The sequence below is a fragment of the Phyllostomus discolor genome, chromosome 5, assembly GCF_004126475.2.
Source record: "Phyllostomus discolor isolate MPI-MPIP mPhyDis1 chromosome 5, mPhyDis1.pri.v3, whole genome shotgun sequence".
NCBI lineage: Eukaryota > Metazoa > Chordata > Mammalia > Chiroptera > Phyllostomidae > Phyllostomus > Phyllostomus discolor.
In genome coordinates this window covers 152,430,194-152,450,415 of record NC_040907.2, presented here as the reverse complement: position 1 = coordinate 152,450,415, position 20,222 = coordinate 152,430,194, and the positions used below count along the sequence as shown (strand labels likewise).

Here is a 20,222-nt window from a genome sequence, read left to right as displayed (position 1 = left end):
TTAACCAGAAGCAACCAGTGTCACCACTTTTCTTGTATCTCCTTCCAGAGATAGTTTATCATGTATCAGCGCTTACATATGTATTTTTCACTTCAGTCCACCACCCCATTTTTAAAAATTATACCAGTGGCGGCGTACTTCAGACTGTCCTGCACTAAGCCTTTTTCCCCTCTCAACACTGTACCTTCCAAGCAGTTTTTATAACCCAGGGAAGCGGGATAACTCAGCAAAAAGTCGAGGGAACCCAGGGTGCTGGAGAGAGAGAGCAGCACTGAGTTAACTCACTCACCCTGAGTGGAGAAGGATCCCAGTGCAGCCGGGACAGGGTCCGGCGGGGAAGGAAGGACGGCAGGTGTCCAGGGCTCGGATGAGGAGGTGGAGGGGGAAAGAAGTACCGGGAGACTGTGTGTGGAGTAATACATTACGGGACTGGCTTTTAACTTGTTTTAAACATGTCCCACAGAAAAATACATTTTACATAAGGATACATGTTTGTATGTATATGTTTGTACTTACATTTACTGTGAGCAACGTTTTCTGATATGTTCTTTACTACTCTGTTTTATTTTCCCAAAAGAGTGCTGATCACAACCTGTGAAGTAGACTTCATGACCCACGTATGGGTTGTGACCCACAGTTTGAAAGACTGTGGAAATGAAGGTGTAGCTTTGCTAGTCTGTAGTCGCTATAGAACAGTCACTATCGGGAAGGCTGGAGAACAGCGAAGGGGAGGGGAAGAGTGTGAATAATCAATCAGCTGTGTGAGAGCTGAGGTTCTAGGGATGCTGGTAGGGAATGGATACAAAGGAGTAGTGAGGAGGAGGAGGAGGCAGGCAACGATCAGATGTGAAACCAGATGACGAATCTGTGGCCCTGGGATTCCAGGGTGGCCCTGAAGGTTGGAAGGAATCAGCCCCACTCCCGCTGCTGGGCCCTTGGAGTTGCAGAGTTAGACAGACGTGAGGCTGCCACAGAATCAGGGCAGCATGGGTGTTGCGGTTATGAACACAATCAAGTTTCTGTATAGGCAGGGGCTATGATTAAGGGAAGACATTTAATTTAAACAGAAACTGATCTTCACAAGACTAAGGAATTCCATGGGACACAACATAGAAGGAACAGAGGTGACATTGTAGAGCAAGGGCTGGGGTTCCCTGCGGGAGGGGCTTATGCCCAGAGCAGCTGGTAGAAATAGTCACGGGGGAGCACTGAGCAGGATTGTATTTTGAGAGAGGAGCACTGTTTGGGGGAGAGCAGTACAGGCTGAAGGAGGAAGGACCAAGTGTGCTGTGAGGAGGAAAGAAGGGCGAGAGGAAGAGCAGTTGTTTAACAAACGAGTCAGGGAGTCGGCACAGTCAGGCCACAGCTCCAGATGAAACGGGAGCTGCACCTGTGCCCACTAGGCTGTGGGCCAGGGGGTCTGTGGATGTCTCTCAAGGAGCCCATGAACTTGGGTCAAAAAAATAATTACGTCTTCATTTTCAGTAATTTCTAAGTGAAATTTAGCATGTTGTAAGGTATGCATATAGGGAACAAACCACACACTGTTAGCAGTACCTGTGACTTTACCGTCAGCTGGTCACGTGCTTACGTCAATTAGATTGTTGCGAATGTCAACCAGAAGCAGCCACGATGACCAGTTTCGTGTGTCACTCATCTTACTTTGAAATTACAGTGACTATTGTTAGAGTCATTGCTACATTTTGCTGTTTAATACTCTATAACAAGTACATGTTATGTTTAGGGGCGTATATGATAGATATTTTAATATAAATTTCATGTAAAGTCATGCATATTTAATTTATGCATGAAGAAGAGGTTGGAAACTGCTGCCATAGTAGGACCTCTTCATTGATGTGGAGACCTTGGGGGGGCTCAGAAAGGGGGGTCCTGGTCACATACAACATGGAGAATATTTGCAGACCCCTTACTGTCCCTGGCTGGAAAGGGACTGGAGACTGTTGCAGGACCAGCTGCGTTTGTACACTGAAAAATAAATACATGGAAGACATAGTTCTCTTCAGTTTTGCTTTAAATAAGTAGAATTTTAAGCCATTACATGGAAATTTCTTACTAATTTGATGTATAGTCTTACTATCATTTCTTGTGATAGGATTTAGCTGATCTTCAAGTTGGCTTACATACCTTACATTTAGGATGCTGAGAAGACAGTCTGAAAATACTGTATATCTGTGTGTGTTTCAAAGGTGCTGCATTTCTTGACCACCGGGATGAGCTCGAGGGGACGTACAAGGTTTACTGCCAGAACCACGACGAGGCCATCTCTCTGCTGGAAATCTACGAGAAGGATGAGCGGATCCAGAGGCATCTTCAGGACTCCCTGGCAGATCTTAAGTAGGAGTTTCACCACTTCGTTTCTGTCATAGCTCTCTAGTTCTGCCTTCTGAACATCACTCCCATGTGCGGGTCTAGACTTCTTATGATGCCCATCCATCTTATTTTAAACATAAATGATATGTCATTATAGGTCCTATTAGGTACTGTACTTTGCCATGTATAATGAACACTTTTTGCCTAAATTTTTGATGGGTAAATAAGGATGCACATTATACATGGGTATAATGATTACATACCATGGTATAATAATGGGCATAATAATCCTGTGTAAAATGCACACGAAACATTGGTATGCTTTATACACGGGAGTGCATTATATGTAGCAAAATGTGGTAACTTGCCTTTTCCCATCATATATCATGGAAACCTTAAGTGGCTTCCTGCTCGTAGTCTTGTCCATTTTAGTCACTATTATCTATGCATACAAAGTATTAAGTGAGCATTTTCAGGTAAGAAGTAACCACGAAGGTAGTTTGGTCCAAATAAACAAGAATATAGGTAAGAAGAGCAAATTCATTTATTCTTGACCATCAGGTGAGATTCTCCTGGTCTTAAGGAGGTAGGTTAATGTATATATCTAAGTAGATCAAAGTGAAGTTAGGCACTTACTAATTTTTAAAAATAGACTATGTGTGCTACCATGGACATTCATAATTTCTTTTTTATCCCATGTGATCTTTTGTCCACTCAACTACTAGGCATTAACGTTCAACTGACATGCTCTGAGAAGACTGTGAAAATCAGCATTGTCTCTAATCAGCTCTCTTTTCTTTTCATGCTCGCCGCCCTGTAGGAGCCTGTACAACGAATGGTAAGTTTCCTCTCCACTTGCACAAACTCATTTCTCTATTTTCTTCCTTTATAGACAGAAACCTAGAAGTATTGTGGATTTACCTTGCTATATTTTTCTCCATAGCACTGAACACCAAGTGACGATTTAAATGCTATTTGTTTGTTTATCGCCAGTCTCCTTCCATCAGGGCGGGGACTTTTTTATGGTCTATTAAATCCCCAGACCTGGCACAGTCCCTGGTATTTACCAGGTGTCCGGTAAATGTGAATGAATGAAAGCAGAAGTAGGGTGAAAGACAGGGCTATATCCAGGTGTAACAAATACTGTCTGCAGGCCCTGTGTTATTTATTGACGGTGGACTAAAGTTTCTTTTTTTCCTTCTTTTATAGGGGGTGCACAAATTATATTAATCTGGGCTCCTTCCTCATCAAACCAGTGCAGAGAGTAATGCGTTACCCACTGCTGCTAATGGAGTTGCTGAATTCCACCCCCGAGTCCCACCCAGATAAAGTGCCTTTGACCAGCGCAGTCCTGGCTGTCAAGGAGATCAACGTCAACATTAACGAGTACAAACGTCGGAAGGATCTGGGTAAGAAAAGCAAATTTGCTTCAAAGGAGGCATGCCCTTGAGAATGTTCCCCTTCTCAACAGAAATTATTTTACTGGAGATGGGCAAGGCAGATTTTAGTTTATAGGACTGTGATGAAGAAACAGTAGTAGAATTGGGGGGAAATGTGATAGGAAAAAAGGGACAGCAGTAATAAAAGTACAACCATGGAATATTGGAAACAGACGTCTCTGCTAAAGCTTATGGCAGCAAGAGTCTTTCCCAGGACACAACGAAGACATTGGAAAGTGGCTCATCAGGGATTCCTTCGGGCACAGATGATTGCCTTCTCAGCCTGTGGAAGGCAGTCCTTCTCAATCCGCACTTACATTTGTTCGCTTGGCACATCTGGTTGGCTGTTTTACCATCTCCACGTCAGTTAGGACTTCTGCTCTTCTTTTAGAAAAGTCTGATATGACCACATCTCTGGACCCCATCAGTCCCGCCTCCGCCCAGTGACCTGCCTCTCCTGTCTGAGCTCCTTCCGTCCCCTCCCAACGCTGCGCAGTCCGTTGCCAGCCCACCCGCTCTTCCTTTATAATGGAGACTGAACTGAACCATTTCTTTTCTTTCTCATCAGCGTTTTGTCGAGGTTCTAATTAGAACACTGCAGTAGTACAGTGAACATGCTAAACTGATGCATCCTTGGAGAATCTGTGACGTAGTATGACCTCTTTTCCCGTCACTCCACTCTTCTCCCCGCTTTCCCTAAAACTTTTCTCTGCCTACCATGTCACCCACATCCATAAGTCATGTTGCTCGTGGCTGCAGAAGCTTTCTGGCCATCGAGCCCTCCGTCTGGGCTCCTCTCTCCTGATGTAAGCTCGTCTTCCTCAAAGATGAATTGTCTTTTTGCTGCCCTCCAGCCTTCCCCCGGCAGCCCACCTGCTGTGATCTCCCGTCTTTTCTGCAGGTTGTGCCTAATGTGTGACCCAGTGGTCAGCCACATAACTCCCGTACGGCATTTTCACCGTGCGAGATAACTGGATAACTGTCCATAAATGGTGATTTGGATTAATAATTTATCTTTACTCATTATAAGCTCATTGAAATCAGGCAGTAGCTCTAGTTTGGGTCGTTGGCCTTGCTTTGGGCTGGTTTTGTAGTCTGTGCTCAGGAAAGAGCTTCCCTAACTCAACGTGACTCACTCCCTAGTCCTCAAGTATCGGAAGGGCGATGAAGATAGCCTCATGGAGAAGATTTCGAAACTGAACATCCACTCCATCATCAAGAAGTCCAACCGAGTGAGCAGCCACCTGAAGCACCTCACTGGCTTTGCCCCACAGGTGAGGGTCCTGCGCTTGAAGGTTCAGCTTGTCTGTGGCAGCTTTTCAGGGCTCCATGGGGCAGCCTGCATGGCGTCAACTGGGATGACTCCCCCCTTAGTACCTCCCCTGGTGTTTGCTGGCTGGTGGATACAGGACCCTGCAGCTACTGGTGACGTCAGTCCACCCACCCAGCCCTCTCTGGTTGCCTTGGTGAGCTGCCAGTGTGCACAAAGGCAAATCAGAAGGCCAAACTCAATCACCTTATAATAATTGTGGCTTTAGACACCCATGAGATGCGTACAATTTATTTAGGGGACAAAATTAAAATTGCAGACCTATTAACCTAGAAGGGATTTAAGAGTTCACCCAAGTTCAACACCATGTGTCACACATAAGGAAATATAAAATCTGAGGGATGGAGTGATTTGAAAACCAATTTGTGGGCAGTCCTGAGGGTAGGTCCAAGGTCTTCGACCTTCACGCACTGTACTATATATACACGGTACCAGTAAGGGGAAATGCAAGCTAGAAAAAAGTCGGTGGCTAAGTTTTGCAGTTTGTCCTCTACATGCTGTAGAGTACTGAAGAAAACAAGCTCAATGAGCATAAGCTTCATGTTGCCGAGAGACTTAATCTGAGCCTTTAAAGGAAGGGGCAGGTTGGGCACAGGGAAAGCAGAGGACACACCATGCAAGGGAACAGCACCGGGCAAAGGCCCAGAATCAACACATGTGGCAGGTGCCAGCGAGACTGGGGGAGGGAGCGGCCTGACCGACCAGAGCAAGGGTTCCCGTTGGGGGCGGAGGAGGTGAGGTCTGAAGGGGTGGGGTGGGGGTGGCTTATATAGTTGGGAGACCTTTCAAAGCCACGTAGAGGTGTTTAAATTCAACTTAGTATGATTCAGGGATATATCAGAGGATTAAAATTTAAACAAAAGATGTTCTTGAGAAAGATACTTGTGTCAATCAGATAGATCGAGGGAGAGTTCCGATCTGCTAACAGCGCTTGTTCATTTTGAACAGATAAAAGATGAAGCCTTTGAAGAAACAGAAAAGAACTTCCGAATGCAAGAAAGACTGATCAAATCTTTCATCCGAGATCTGTCTCTCTACCTCCAGCACATCCGGGTGAGTGAAGACACCGCTGTAGTTCAGGTCACACACAGTGTCACTTGGTCCACTTTCCTGTTCATCCAGCATATTGTTGAATGTTGAATAATCTGGATTCAAATGAACGTTATGTCATGACATTTTTAATTATGTTGGGTTGGCCAAAAATTCCATTTAGTTTTTCCATTAAATTAAAGACACGTTTTTCATTTTCACTAATAACTTTATTGATTTGGATATTTTGACTGTCGGCTGCCTCCCACTATTGGTTTCTAGTGGGTGGAGTCCAGGGCTGCTGCTGAACATTTTCCGATGCATGAGACAGCCCCACAGCAAAGAATTATTTGGCTAACATGTCCATGGTACCAAGAAGTTTTGCAAACCACTTTTGACATGTTCGATCAGTCACAGCACCTTCTCCAAACACTGCACAAATCTTTTTTCTTTGCGTGTCAATTGCATTATTACCTTTCTTGAAATAATAAAGTGTAATATGCCAAAATGTTGTGTGTTTTCTTCCATCTTCAATATTAAAATGGCTGCACAAAAATTCACCAATTTCATAAGCATTTTTTTAAATGCACACTGATATGATAGCTGTCACAATACAATCTCACAAAATTGTTTTGAATGAAGTTAAAGACAACTAAGCACTACTAGAACCATTGTACAGAAAAAACTAAACAGACTTTTTGGCCAACCCCATAGGTTATTTAAAAGTTAAATAACCTTTAGCCCTGACTGGTGTGGCTCAGTGGATTGAGTGCTGGCCTGCGAGTCAAAGGGTTGCCATTTCGATTCCCAGTCGGGGCACATGCCTGGGTTCTGGGCCAGGTTCCCCGGTGTGGGGCACGCGAGAGGCAACCACACAGTGATGTTTCTCTCCCCCTCTTATCCCCTCCCTTCCCCTCTGTCTAAAAAGAAATAAATGAAATCTTTAAAAGAAGAGTTAAATAACCTTTAGAAGATCAGCACTTGTGTTGATTTTAAGTGGTCCAGCTCTCCCTCCCTCTCAGTCTTCCCTACCACTGTTTTCACTGTCCCCAGTATCTAGTTATGTAAGGAGCACTTACCACGGTCCATTTTGTCACGTCATTTTAAAGATAGAATAGTAAGAGAATAGTCCCTAGAGAGGTCTTTCTAATAATAATATTCACTTTCAACTCATTCAGTTGCCATACAGAAGGCGTCTGAGGTTGTCAGAGCCTCAGCTGGGTCTGGAGAGCTGGCGGAGCAGAGTTGCTGGGCCCGGGGCAGCCCGCCCCGTCCCCAGGCAGCATGTCCTCCATGGAGCCGGGACCAGGACTAGGCCCCTCCCATCCGTATTTCTAGGTTCTCTGTTGATTTCGTAGGATGGTGTTTACCTACATATATGACACACCCCTTTCCTTCACATGTGAAAATCCTGTCTTACAAAACAGTTTTCTTAAAATGATGTCCTTTGCTTTAAAAAATAACAACTTTCTTTTAACTAAGTAAAATGCATAACTTTCAAAAGGCACCAAAGGGATAAGTAAACAGTAAAAATAATGATTCTCCCTGCCTCTCCCTGTCTCCTGGTCATCTTCTACAGAGGTAGGCACCATTTATGACATTATTCTCTCCTCGTGTGTGTGTGTGTGTGTGTGTGTGTGTGTGAGAGAGAGAGAGAGAGTTACATGTTGTTGAACATCTTAGGTTTTGCACTTAATAGCATCATTTTGGAAGTCAGTTCGTACCTGTACACACAGAGCTCCTTGCTCTTATTTTTAAGTGAATAATATTTAATTGTATGGGATGCCAGGATATATTTAACTAGTCCACTGCTGACAGTCATTTAAATTCTTTGTAGTTACAAAAGATTGGAAACATTGGCACAGGGATACCCTTGAAGATACATACTTTTCTGATCTGTGTGAGTGTATCTGAAAGCCCAGTGTGCTAGATTCTCCGAGCCAAATCCTGATGGTGTAAATTTTGCTAGATTCTGTTAATGTGCATGTAAAATGCATGTTAATGTATGAAATGATTTCCCCATCCCTTGCTAACACAGTGTTACCAAAATTAAACTGCCTTATCTTTATCTAAAAGGTAGGTAAAACATGCTATTTTAATACAATTTAAATTTTCACTTCTGTGAAAAAAGTTGAGGATAAATTTTTTCTGTGGTTTATTTATGTTCTGGGGCACTTATTTATTATTTGTCTTTCTCTTGTTGATTTGTGGAGCCTCTGTATATATCGGAGAAAACAGCCCTGTGTCAGAAATTTACAAATTTCCACCCCACTTTGTTACTTTTAAGTTTGCCTGAAGTGTTTTCTGTGTGTAGAAAAATTTCATTTTTGTTGAATCTAATTAGTCTTTTATGGCTTCTTAGTTCTGTGACACACTTAAAAAAGACCTTTCCTGTTCTGAGATAAAAAAGACAAGTATCTCCCATGTTTTGGTACAATTATAATTTCACTTTTTTAATATTAAAGTTATTGATTTAGCTGGAATTTACTTTAGTATACATAAGATTTGAGGTAGGGATTTAACTTTTATTTTTCATACCTGCTTACCTGATTGTCATCATTCACTGAGTAATCCCCACGGGTGTGAAATGCCCCCTAGAGCTCCTTTCAATATTGAACTCTCCCTGTTCATGTTTGAAAATGTAATTAGGTAAAAATTAGGGTTTATGAAACTTTTAAGGAGCACATTGGCTTCCAGTGAGAGATTTGAGCAAAAAAATATTGGGCCAGCCACTTTGTCTGAGGGCTTTACCTTACAGTTCCTCTATTTGGCTGTTTTTCTCCATGTTTTCTAAATATGTAGCAAGTGAACACCTGAGCCCCCAACTCTTGAAAGATTCATCTCCATAGCAACAGCTGGAAGCATTCTGAGGCGGGACACGTGGAACACTGACAGCCACTTGATGGGCAGGTTGATTGGTTCTGATTGCTAACAGCAGAAGTTAAGGGAAAAAATGTTCAATGGTGGTTTTGTCACTGACACCAAATGAAAAAGCCCTGGTGACAATAACGTCAGATAATAGGCTAGGCTGGAGATAGAGAGAGCCAGCAAGGACATAAGCGGAGGGGCCGTGACTGAATGATTTGGTCTCCACATCGGTGTGTGGACTGATACTTTGCAACTTCACGACATTCCTTTAAAAGAATGTAAGAAGAAATCATGTTTTCCATTTCTTCTCCCACTCAGGTGGAATTAGAAGGATTCCCTACCTTTATCTTCCCTACAAACACAGGCTTTATTTATTTGTACAGATAGAGGACTTAAAGATAAGAGGTCTAAAAATGTGGTAAAATAAAATGTCAAACCAATGTATGAGGCACTGATGTTTTTGCCTTAGGGATTTCATTTACCCTTGAAATACATTAATGGAGTTTTAGATTTCATTCGGGTTAGCATCAAAATAACAAGCCTTCTCTAACTTAAATAAAGAAGGCAGAAGCCCATCATAGTTTCATGCAGCCAAAGAAAACCAGCCTGGGCTTTAAAAACTGTTGGGATCAGTTAGTAAGTGCTCATGTACAGTCACTTATTTCTTTCATTTTTTTTTCCCCCAGCATCGCTATAATTGAGTCCTGCCTTCACATAAGTGATATTATGTGTAAGGAGGTATTTTTGCAAGGAAAGAGCAGAGCAAGCGCAATCAGGAGCGCCAGAGTCTGAGTGCGAGGAGCAAGGCCACACTTCCCCCAGGGCAGTGCGCGGTCGGTTGGGAGGTGGCAGCAGGAGCCAAGACTCAGGGAGGAGAGATGACTGATGGTGATCATAAAGAACCCTGCAGGGGCTGACTCTCGTTTAATAATTTACTTCTTGATGCATTAAGAAACCCTCAAATTAGGGACACAGGGAAATGCTAAAGACATGATAAAAGCCCTCACCAATGTTTCCATGATTAGAAGTCTCAGACTTTTTTCTCTGTGCCCATAAACCATAGTTTATGAGAGTATGCTTGTTTCAAAACTACAATGTTACACTGTAGAGAAATAGTTTAATTCTGGAACCCTTTGCCCCAGGCTGCTTATGGAGGGTGAAGGATGAAGGCTAGAAAGCTGTTTGATCTTATTTGTGTCTGTTTCGAACCGGCCCCAGGAATCGGCCTGTGTGAAAGTGGTGGCTGCCGCGAGCATGTGGGACGTGTGCATGGAGAAGGGACACAAGGACTTGGAGCAGTTCGAGAAGGTGCATCGTTTCATCAGTGACCAGCTCTTCACAAATTTTGTAAGTGACTGTCTTCAACACACTTTTCATGGGTTGGGCCCCTTCCTGGGTTCTTTTCCAACTTCTCACTCATGGAAACGTTAATTCCACAAATTGTGGTTCCCTGTGCATTAGGAGTTCCGGCCATCCTCCAGGGTAATTGTATCAGGATTTTATATTCAAAACATGATTTTCAGCCCTGGCCGGTGTGGCTCAGTGGATTGAGAGTTGGATTGCGAAGTAAAGGGTCGCTGGTTCAATTCCGAGTCAGGGCACATGCCTGGGTTGCAGGCCAGGTCCCCAGTGAGGCGTGTGTGAGAGGCAACGGCACATTGATGTTTCTCTCTCTCTCCCTTCCCCTCTTTCTAATAATAAAGAAATAAAATCTTTTTTAAAAATGATTTTCAATAAGTTAAATGGACAGGTAGCACCTGTATGTACTCACACAGATTTTTGTGGGGTGTGTATGTATGTACATAGGGTGTCGGGTAAGTAGGACACTTGGATCTGCATGGGTGTAGCTTGTGCACTAGGAGTGAAGCAGATGTTACAGGACATAACAAAATCAGCCTGAAGAGTATTTTGGAAAATAGGAAGTGTGGAATATTGAGCCACATGCCTTTCTTGTCCCTACAGAAGGAGAGGACAGAGCGGCTCGTCATCTCGCCCCTAAACCAGTTGCTGAGCATGTTTGCAGGGCCCCACAAGCTGGTACAGAAGCGCTTTGACAAGCTGCTGGACTTCTATAACTGCACAGAGCGGGCGGAGAAGCTCAAGGACAAGAAGACCCTGGAGGAGCTGCAGTCGGCCCGGAACAACTACGAGGCCCTGAATGCGCAGCTGCTGGACGAGCTGCCCAAGTTCCACCAGTACGCCCAGGGCCTCTTCACCAACTGCATCCACGGCTACGCTGAGGCCCACTGCGACTTCGTGCGCCAGGCGCTGGAGCAGTTGAAGCCACTGCTTTCGGTGAGTCCCGTACCCCTGCCATGCAGAAGTCACCTCGGAAGTTCTGGTGTTTTTCTGGACCTGCACAATGGGGTTGTTTGAGACCTTACTCAAACTACGTAGATTAAATATGTTATTAACACATTGCGTACCGCTCACGAGTTTACTCGTGTTTCCCACGCCATCTGTTAAGGACCGCTCACTAGTCTTCTCGTGTTTTGCGCGCTGTTAAGTCAAGGCCGTTAGGAATTGGAGTTCTTGATTGTTTGATGGTGCTGATAAAAGCCATGGCTTTTAAATGGCTCTCTTTCCACCTTGCGCAATCCCCAGGGCAGCCAGCTACCTGCCTTGTCCCTGGCATCGGGCCGCAGTGCTGATAGCTTACACGGAGTGAATGCAGTTGAGCTCTAGCTTCCAGTTGGGTTCAATGAGACTGCCATTCCTGGGATCGTTCATCCATGTTCTCTTCTTTCCTCTGTCTCTGTCTGCTCTGCCCACGGACTCCAGTTACTCAAAGTTGCCGGCAGAGAGGGAAACCTCATCGCCATCTTCCACGAAGAGCACAGCAGAGTTCTGCAGCAACTCCAGGTTTTCACCTTCTTCCCAGAGACTCTTCCATCTGCCAAGAGGCCGTTTGAGAGGAAGACTGTGGACCGCCAGTCTGCTCGAAAGCCGCTCCAGGGCCTGGTGAGTGGAGAACTAGAACAGGGATGTGCAGCTCAGTTAAAAGAATGTGAACTCTGGAACTAGACCCCCTGGGTTCAGATCCCGGTACAGACACTCAGCTCACTGTATGTCCACGAGCAAGTAAGCACCTTAACTTCTGTGCCTTGGTTTCTTCATCTGTAAAACACAGGTAATAACTGCAGCTGCATCATAGAGTCATTATGAGGTTTAAATGAGTTAGTATAGGTAAAGCATTTAGAAATTGCCTGGCAATAAATAAGCAGTATGTGATTGTTATTATTATTTTTTTAGATTTTATTTATTTCTCTCTAGAGAGGGGGAGGGAGAGAAAAAGAAGGAGAGAAACATTGATATGTGAGAGAGACATCAGTCAGTTGCTTTTCGCACGCCCCCATCTGGGGACATGGTCAGCAACCCAGGCGTGTGCCCTGACTTGGAATCAAACTGGCGACCTTTCAGTTCGCAGGCCAGCACTCAATCCACTGAGCCACACCAGCCAGGGCCATTGTTATTATATTTAATATTGATGGACCCAGCTCTCTCTCTACAGGTTAGCAATTTAATAGGAGTTTAAATACTTTATAACAAATGGAGAATAAATGTTACTGAGTTCTCATTTATCAAGGCTCATCCATTCATTTACTCACCATTGCCGAACATCACAGGTGTGCCTGCTGGTACTTGATAGTGATACCTGTAGTCTTCTCACCCTTGATGCGTACTGCCAAATGCCCTCCGGAAAGCACCCTTGGATTTCAGTCTGTGCAGAGAAAAAGCTAGTAAAGTGTTATTTCTTTGATCAGTTAACGAAGGGGACTGATCAAAGAGTATGCTAATTCTGCCAGGCCTCCTTAACTTTGATCATGTATTAGAAAAAATAATTATTTAATTTACTGCCAAACAGTTTGTGGTAGACTGCTGTTTTACCTGGAATTATTTTCTTTTTTAAACTCAGTTCCTCCATATTTTGAAAGCTTTGGTTACGATATCCCAGATTACATCAGGTCATAATCTGAAGACTGGACATCTGTCTTTGTTTATGTGTTCGCCCCATACCATCTCATAAACATTAATTTATGTTAACTTAAAAGGGGAATGCAATGCATTACTACTTTTACTTTATCTTGTTTTTATGGATATTATTTGTTTTTATATACGGGGAAGTCAGCATGAGGAAAGTCTCAGTTGTTTAGCTTCGTAGAGCAAACTGTAAGAAGACCTAGGAATATTATGTATCTTGAGTCCTTAGGTGGCATTCTAATCACATCGTTTTTGTCGCAAGATAACAGAGTATAAAACTGTGTTAAATTTCCGTGATAGCTGCAGAGGCACGGGAGCATGACAGGAGAGCACAGTTTTTACCCGGTCACGGGACCGACTCGGGCCCAAGCACAGCTGACAGGGTGGTGAGCGGCTGGCTCTCATCCGCCCCTGTGTCCGAGACTCGGCATTGAAGAACGACCAGGGAGAGCTTTGCTGATGGTGTTTCTTGTGTTGCCTTCCAGCCAAGTTACATAATGCAGTCGGAGGAGCTCCGGGCCTCCCTCCTGGTGAGATACCCCCCCGAAAAGCTCTATCAAGCAGACAGGAACTTCAACGCTGCCCAGGACCTGGACGTCTCACTTCTGGAAGGTGACCTGGTGGGCGTGATCAAGAAAAAGGACCCCATGGGCAGTCAGAACCGCTGGCTGATTGACAACGGAGGTGAGAAGGTTGGACGGCAGATTACTGTAACTCTGAATGAGGATGGAGTGATTCGGGCTGTACCTGAATCCTGGCCAGGCCAGGACAAAATAGGAGAGTCTTTGATGAGAGGGAAAAATAACCTTAAAAGTTCTGTCCATCTCTAGAGAGTATAATGCCCAAGTCATCACTGAAACAAAACCTGTCCTCAGTTTTGGTTTTGTTATTTTACAAATTCCAGAAGAGATTCTGGCCCCCCCTGCAGGGCCTTGCCCTGTTTCACAGTTGACGGGCCCGAGCCTGGCAGCCTGTTCCGAGCAGACTGCAGCCTGGGCTGCCTCCCTCCCGGTTCCGTGAATGTGTTGTATGAGTGCGCGAGTTCAAAGCCTGTGAGAAGGAGGTTTTGTTTGCCTTTTGAGTTTTTCCCGGGAACAGTCCCACCTCATGACTGTTTGTGGAATGACTCTAAAAATGGCTCACAGCTTTTTTTCCTGCCTGGGGTGGGGTGGGGAAAGAGTACAGAATTAAAGAATAATACTAATCCATAATCCTTTCCCCACAATCTCAAAATCTGAAACTCTTTGAAAAATCAAAGGTTTTTGTTTCTCAGAGATCATTTGCCAAAACCCGCCTGACCTGGACTCATTTGGTGGAAAAAGTGACCAAAGTGACGTGGGGCTCTTCATAACCGTCCCTCACGCCTCTGGGTTTGAACCCGGGCGCTGACCCAGAGGCTGCCGGGACGTTCCGAAATCTGTAGTGTGTGCAGTCGCTTACCAAAACAGATCTTACACGCTTTAGGTATGGATTGTGGGCACATATAACAAACATCTACGTTCACATTGCCCCAAACTGAAAATTTTAACATTTCTCAGTTTTGTTAAAAGTACTTGTGGATTTTTTTACCCCCCTACTCCTGCTTACCCAAAAATAGAGATTTAAATGGGAATGGAAGGGACAAAGGCCGGGGCCTTCCAGGGTGATGGGCAGGCAAGAGGCCCTGATGGCTTCGTGGACAGATAAACTCCTTGTAAAGATCCAGGCTGTTGAAAGTGCTCCACCGTCCTCGGGGTTTGTAAAGTGGCAACAAGAAGGCTGCAGTATCGGGGTCAGCTGTGGGACCCTCTGCCCCTCGCGGCCCGCCCAGGGGACCCCTCCCCATTGCCAGCAGACCCATGGGTGCCGGCATTGTTTAGCAATGGGGAACACACTGAAGATCTAGACAGAAGTGGCTGTTGCCTCGAGTAGGGGTTACATACTCTGGGTCCCTGCCTGGGCAGATATTTCTTTCTTAATATTATAAAACATTTTCCTGTTGATTAGGGATCTCAATTCCTAATTTATGCTTCAAAGTTTTAGCTGCAGTGTCTTAGGCAATTTATCAAAGTGAACATGTGCCGCACACATGGTGTGCGTGTGTTCTAAGGAGCACAAACAGCTCACCACTTCGGGCTGCTCTCACGGAGCTCCCACCGCATTTCCAAACCAGAGACGGGGATCCGAGTGTTGGGGGCAGAAAGAGGGCCGGGAGGAGGCATTTCTGAGGGCTCTGCCTCGATGACAACGGTTTTTCAGATTTCTCTTTACCATACTGTCGTATTCGAGCCCGTCCTTTGTTAAGCTGTCCCTTAGTCTTTTTTTCCTAAGGTCTAAAAGTCATGTTAAGTTGTCCCCACGTGCTCACTGTCCAGCTTGTCCTTTCTGTCGCTCCCCCTCGACTCAGCACGAGGCCTCCGATGCCTCATCTATCCTGAGGCCGTAACAGGAATGAGCTGGCAGCAGGCACGGCGTCTCGTCCCCTACCCACGTCCCCTACCCACACTGTGTCCTGGGACTGACGTCTAGCCTGCTTTGTCACTGGGCATCGTAGTTTGTGTCTCTCGCTCTTAACCCGGCTTTTAAACCACGGTTTCTTCTCTGTTGACCCCCCTCTCCCTCCTTCCTCCTACTAGGGCCCCTCACGAGTGTTTTTCTTTCTCGCAGTCACCAAAGGCTTTGTGTACAGCTCCTTCCTGAAGCCCTACAACGCCCGGCGCAGCCACTCGGACGTCTCCGTGGGCAGCCACTCCTCCACCGAGTCCGAGCACAGTGGTTCTTCCCCCAGGTTCCCTCGGCAGAACAGCAACAGCGCCTTGACCCTCAACCCCAGCAGCATGGCCGTGTCCTTTACCTCGGGGCCTTGCCAGAAACAGCCTCAGGATACATCTTCATCGAAGGAACTCGACCAAGGAACTCTCAATGCTCCCTTAAACGTGGGCAGCTCAGAGACCAGTCCCTCCAGCTGCCCTTCGGACCCACACTCCACCTCCCAGCCCAGGCCCTGGGACTCCGCAGATGCGGCCCGAGACGCCGACCAGCCCGCCCCCACCCTCACCCTGAGGAGCTACCGAAACTCTCGGCATCCAGAAATGGCTGGTTACTCTGTGCCAGGGCGAAACGGGCAGGGTAAAGACCTGGCGAAGGGGTGTGCGAGAACAGCCCAGTCTCTGGAAGACAGAAACGAAGAGCCAGAAAGCAGTGAGGCAGAAGGCAACCAGGTGAGTGCTCTCTGCTCACCGTTCGGAACAGGTGGCAGGTGTGTTGTGGGTGTAGCCGATGCTTTTCCAGGAGTGGGGCGGAGTCAGAGGCTTGCAGGGCCCGGGGCGTGGTCTGGAGATGGGCTCACAGACACATGCTGTGAAGCACACACAGAAACTCGGTGCCCTGAGAGTGACCTTGGCACCCTGGGCCCTTTCTCTGGCCGACTCCTCATAGATGATTTCTGAGCCCCTTCTGTTTGTCGTTGGGCATTTACAAGGTGTTATGATGAAAACTGTTCCCACTCTTCCAGGCCACTACATTCCTTAGTTGTACCAAGTCTGCTGTTTAACCCATTACTTAGTTTTTTATTCAAATACTGTTTTTCATCCTAGAATTTAGAAATACAATTCTGGCTCTGTTTCAGTTTTTCCTATTCCTTTTGTCATGGCTTGCTACTGTCTTGGGGATTTGAATACAGCCTTTGTATTTTGAACATTTAAACCTGCGTATTTTAAAGCCATGTTCAGATTCACAGCTGAGACGTCCCTGGCTCACCCGCTTGTTTTCTCTGCTCAGCCCTGCAGCAGTGAGTTGCACGTCTGTTCTACAACGTTTGTCCGCGAGCTTATCTCCCGTGGGGGGTTGCCGTTGTTGAGAGACTCGGTCACGTCCTGGGCTGTGGGAGCGTTTGCCTTTGTCGAGCTCTGGATGCCGAAACTCCAGTTTTCACACGAGTTTCTCAGCTCAGACGCTCCTCGCCACATTCCTCAGTCTGCAGATGGCCACAGTGCCTGCCCGTTTCTCTCTGACGGGTCTGTGACTCCCCACGGCCCAGGACCGACGTCCCAGTTCTGGACCCATCAGTGGACAGTTTTTCTAGACACGCTGGGGAAGAAAATGGCCCTTCCTTAGACTCTGAATTTGTGTGGGGAGCTCAGTCCTAGCCTCCTTAACTCCCTCCCCTGACCAAGTCCCGAACGCCAGCCCTCGGCCGTGAGCTCACCCTCGTGCCCTGGTGGCCTCACGGCTTCTCCTGCTCACGAGCGCTGCCCTCTCTTTGCCTTATACCTTTGTCATTGTCACCTGGAGGTCATCCTTTTCAGCTTTGAAGTTAGTTGTGTGGTTTTGGGTTTTTTGTTTTTTTTTTTTTGAAATTCAGAATTCATATGTTTGGGTACAGAAGTGTATCCTTATATCCCATCCATCTTATGTACTGATTGAAGGTTTCCTCTTGGCGCTGTTTGAGGCAACTCGGATGTGCATTTTGGTTTTCTCTGAATTTGTCCTGGCCATTGTGGTAACCACGAGCTGTATGTAGCTAACAACAATATAATTTAAATTTACGTTAGTTAAAATTAAATAAAATTTAAAAGTTAAGTTCCTCTGGCTTACTGGCTATGTTCCAAGTGCTCAGTAGCCACGTGTGTCCAGGGGCCGCCATACTGGACGGTGTGGCCATAGACCGCCCACTTCACTGCGGCATGCGCTGTGGGACGGCGTCGCTCCCAGCAGTCTCCCATCGCCTGACTCGTTTTTTCTCCCTCACGCAGGTCTATTTTGCTGTCTATACCTTCAAAGCGCGGAACCCAAATGAGCTGAGTGTGTCGGCCAATCAGAGACTCAAGATCCTGGACTTTAAAGATGTTACAGGAAATACGGAATGGTGGTTAGCCGAAGTTAATGGGAAGAAGGGCTATGTTCCATCCAATTATATTCGCAAAACGGAGTACACCTGAACCTGTTCTGCTTCCCACTCATCGTCACTGCCCTCGCTTCCTTCTGCTGAAAGGCTCTCATGGCCCACTGAGAGGGCATCTGCTCCGGAGACACTGGCCCTGTCTGCATTGCTTACCCATGCCACAACGGGGCGCAAGATGCATCTCATTCTCCTCGATTGGGTTCTCAACCTTGATGTTTACTAGAATTGCTAGAATTTGCAATGAACCCTGGGGCTTGAAAATAATTCTGTGACCGCAAGGAGAGCGGCAAGTCCTGGGGTCGGCCCATGGAAATGAGAAATTTCCAATCAGAAGACCGGTATCCTACGTATGCTGGGAGCTACGCAGCGGCATTAGGAGGCGTTGGTGTTGGTTGTACCATACTGAGTTTGGGGTGGCCTCGAGCTCCACGACCACCTGACTGAAACCAGCGTGGATGAAAAGAACTCTCCGGAAGCCCTTTTTAGGCTGCGCCTCTGCCTGTGGCAAGGGGTTTGCTGAGATTGTACCGTTTCTGGTGTTTCAGAACTTAAGTGCCTTGCACACATGCACACATATGTGCCTGCCCCGATTTCTGAAAGTCCTTCAAACACTACCATGTGAAAACTTTCTTATTTCACTGCATTTCCAGATTGGGTGTGCATCATTCAACTGCTTGCCTTGCCCTTTGGAAAAGCATCGAGCGTCTTTATTTTCCTTCAACTTTTATCTGAAAGGCTCTCATTTCTTTTAGGTGCAGACATCTGCGCCTTTCTGACAGTCACCTGTACTTCGTACAGTCTGCGTGTGACAGTCTCTCCTGCGCTGTTTTCTGCAGCCCAGCAACTGACGGATTTCCTTAGGACGGGATCTGGCTCCAGCCAGGCCACTGCAGTGCTCGCTCTGCAGTGAGCCGAAACCAGTCCAGCCTGGTGGGAGACTGGAAACCTGTGTCCTTCGTCCAAGCACACTACTATGCACAGGTGCAGAAAACGAACACATGTGTCTTATTTAAATTCAGATAAGCAGCCCGGAAAGTAGCTTATCCTAGACTTGGAAATAAGCATTTTCTGTCTTACCTTTAACCCCCATGATTCAGAGAGCACACAGTCTAAGCCAAAAAGATTCTAAAGTGCCTGATAGCACCTCTCTCCGGCCTCAGGAACATGCTGGCTAATTTTCAGACGGAGACTCGCCCCCTGCAAGTTTTCCTTGATCAGTGCTCTCACTTGAGGGCTGCCCGCATATGAAGCCTACGCTGGAACGGGACACTATGAAACAATTCATAATTTCTTAAAGGGAGTTAAGAACAGCCTTACAGCCCCTGTTCCTCCAAGTGGGCCTTTGGCCGGAACATCCTGATGACCAGGAGACACCTGCGGACCCTGAGCCCCCACGCGCCTGTGGGTCGGTCAGAAGGCAGCGATGTGAGCCTCTTGTGAATAGTGTTTATAGTTAGAGATGTTTCTACTGAAGTAGTTATTTTATAAATAAAAGCATTTCTAAGGGCCATGAGTATGTTTTCTTGATTTGCCTCCACATCTTGCCTGAACCTTCTTGGATTTCTGAGGGGTACTTTCCTGACAATTAAGTGATGCCCAAATTCCAGGAGATGGGAGAGGATAACGGAAGAAATTCGAATCAGACACCATTTGTCAAATATAATATCAGTGGCATTACGGTATACTAAAGAGATGTCCACACTGCAGGTGATCGCCTCTTCATTTTAAGGCATTTTACGTTATAAAATCCTGGCAGAACGGAAGGGCTGAATTCTCTAAGCTGGAATTCCTAAGAGTTAGTATTTTCCTGATGTTACAGTTCCGGAAACGAATGCCCTAGAGGTTAGCAAGGCCATATGGCCGTAGCTGGGGCAAGATGGGGGGTTTGGGGGTGGGATGTAGCAGGAGCACAGCAAAGGTGGCACTGAGGACCACGTGTGGGTGACTCAAGCAATCGCATGTATTGCTAAGGGACAGAAATCATGGTTGACCACGTAGACTCCGGGGGAAAGAAAGTTACAGATCAACTCTTTCGTTTTGTGGATGAGGAAACTGGGGTCCAGCGACTTGCTCACATTAAGTTTCTGACAGACCCTGAATTTAAATTTGGGCCTCTGGCTGTCAAGCTGAGTCTTTATGACTTATTCTGGAGCCAGACTATCTGACTTCCTTCACTTAAGAGCTTCGTGACCTTGGCAACCTACCTGACCCCATGCCTCAGTTTCCTCAGCCCAAGTGGAGATGGCAGTCCTGCCCAGCTCGTGGTGTTGGGAGGAGGGAGCAGGTCGGTGCGTGGAGACCGCCGGCACATCACCCGACATATACTCTGCAATAAATCGGGCAGCTGGGTCTGTCCGATCGG

The 20,222-nt window shown here is 46.2% G+C and overlaps 1 protein-coding gene and 1 long non-coding RNA gene across 5 annotated transcripts in view; one reads left to right on the top strand and one right to left on the bottom strand.

The window, feature by feature from the left end:
* LOC114496468 (dynamin binding protein) overlaps positions 1-19,368 on the top strand; it is a 97,118-nt gene extending 77,750 nt beyond the window's left edge. For all 4 annotated transcript variants that reach the window (XM_036027141.1, XM_028511910.2, XM_036027140.1 and 1 more), the window contains 11 exons: positions 2,208-2,355; positions 3,152-3,169; positions 3,541-3,740; positions 4,914-5,044; positions 6,049-6,153; positions 10,216-10,344; positions 10,960-11,292; positions 11,779-11,958; positions 13,464-13,662; positions 15,625-16,178; positions 17,712-19,368. In XM_036027141.1, coding sequence (XP_035883034.1) covers positions 2,208-2,355; positions 3,152-3,169; positions 3,541-3,740; positions 4,914-5,044; positions 6,049-6,153; positions 10,216-10,344; positions 10,960-11,292; positions 11,779-11,958; positions 13,464-13,662; positions 15,625-16,178; positions 17,712-17,897 — 2,183 coding nt within the window. In that variant the 3' untranslated portion in view covers positions 17,898-19,368. The remainder of the gene's footprint in view (positions 1-2,207; positions 2,356-3,151; positions 3,170-3,540; positions 3,741-4,913; positions 5,045-6,048; positions 6,154-10,215; positions 10,345-10,959; positions 11,293-11,778; positions 11,959-13,463; positions 13,663-15,624; positions 16,179-17,711) is intronic.
* Positions 12-13,466, bottom strand: LOC118500888. Its single transcript, XR_004903469.1, has 2 exons — positions 12,606-13,466; positions 12-6,245 (listed from the first exon to the last, which is right to left on the bottom strand). It is a non-coding gene; the product is annotated as an uncharacterized LOC118500888 (long non-coding RNA).
* Positions 19,369-20,222: the final 854 nt, after the last annotated feature.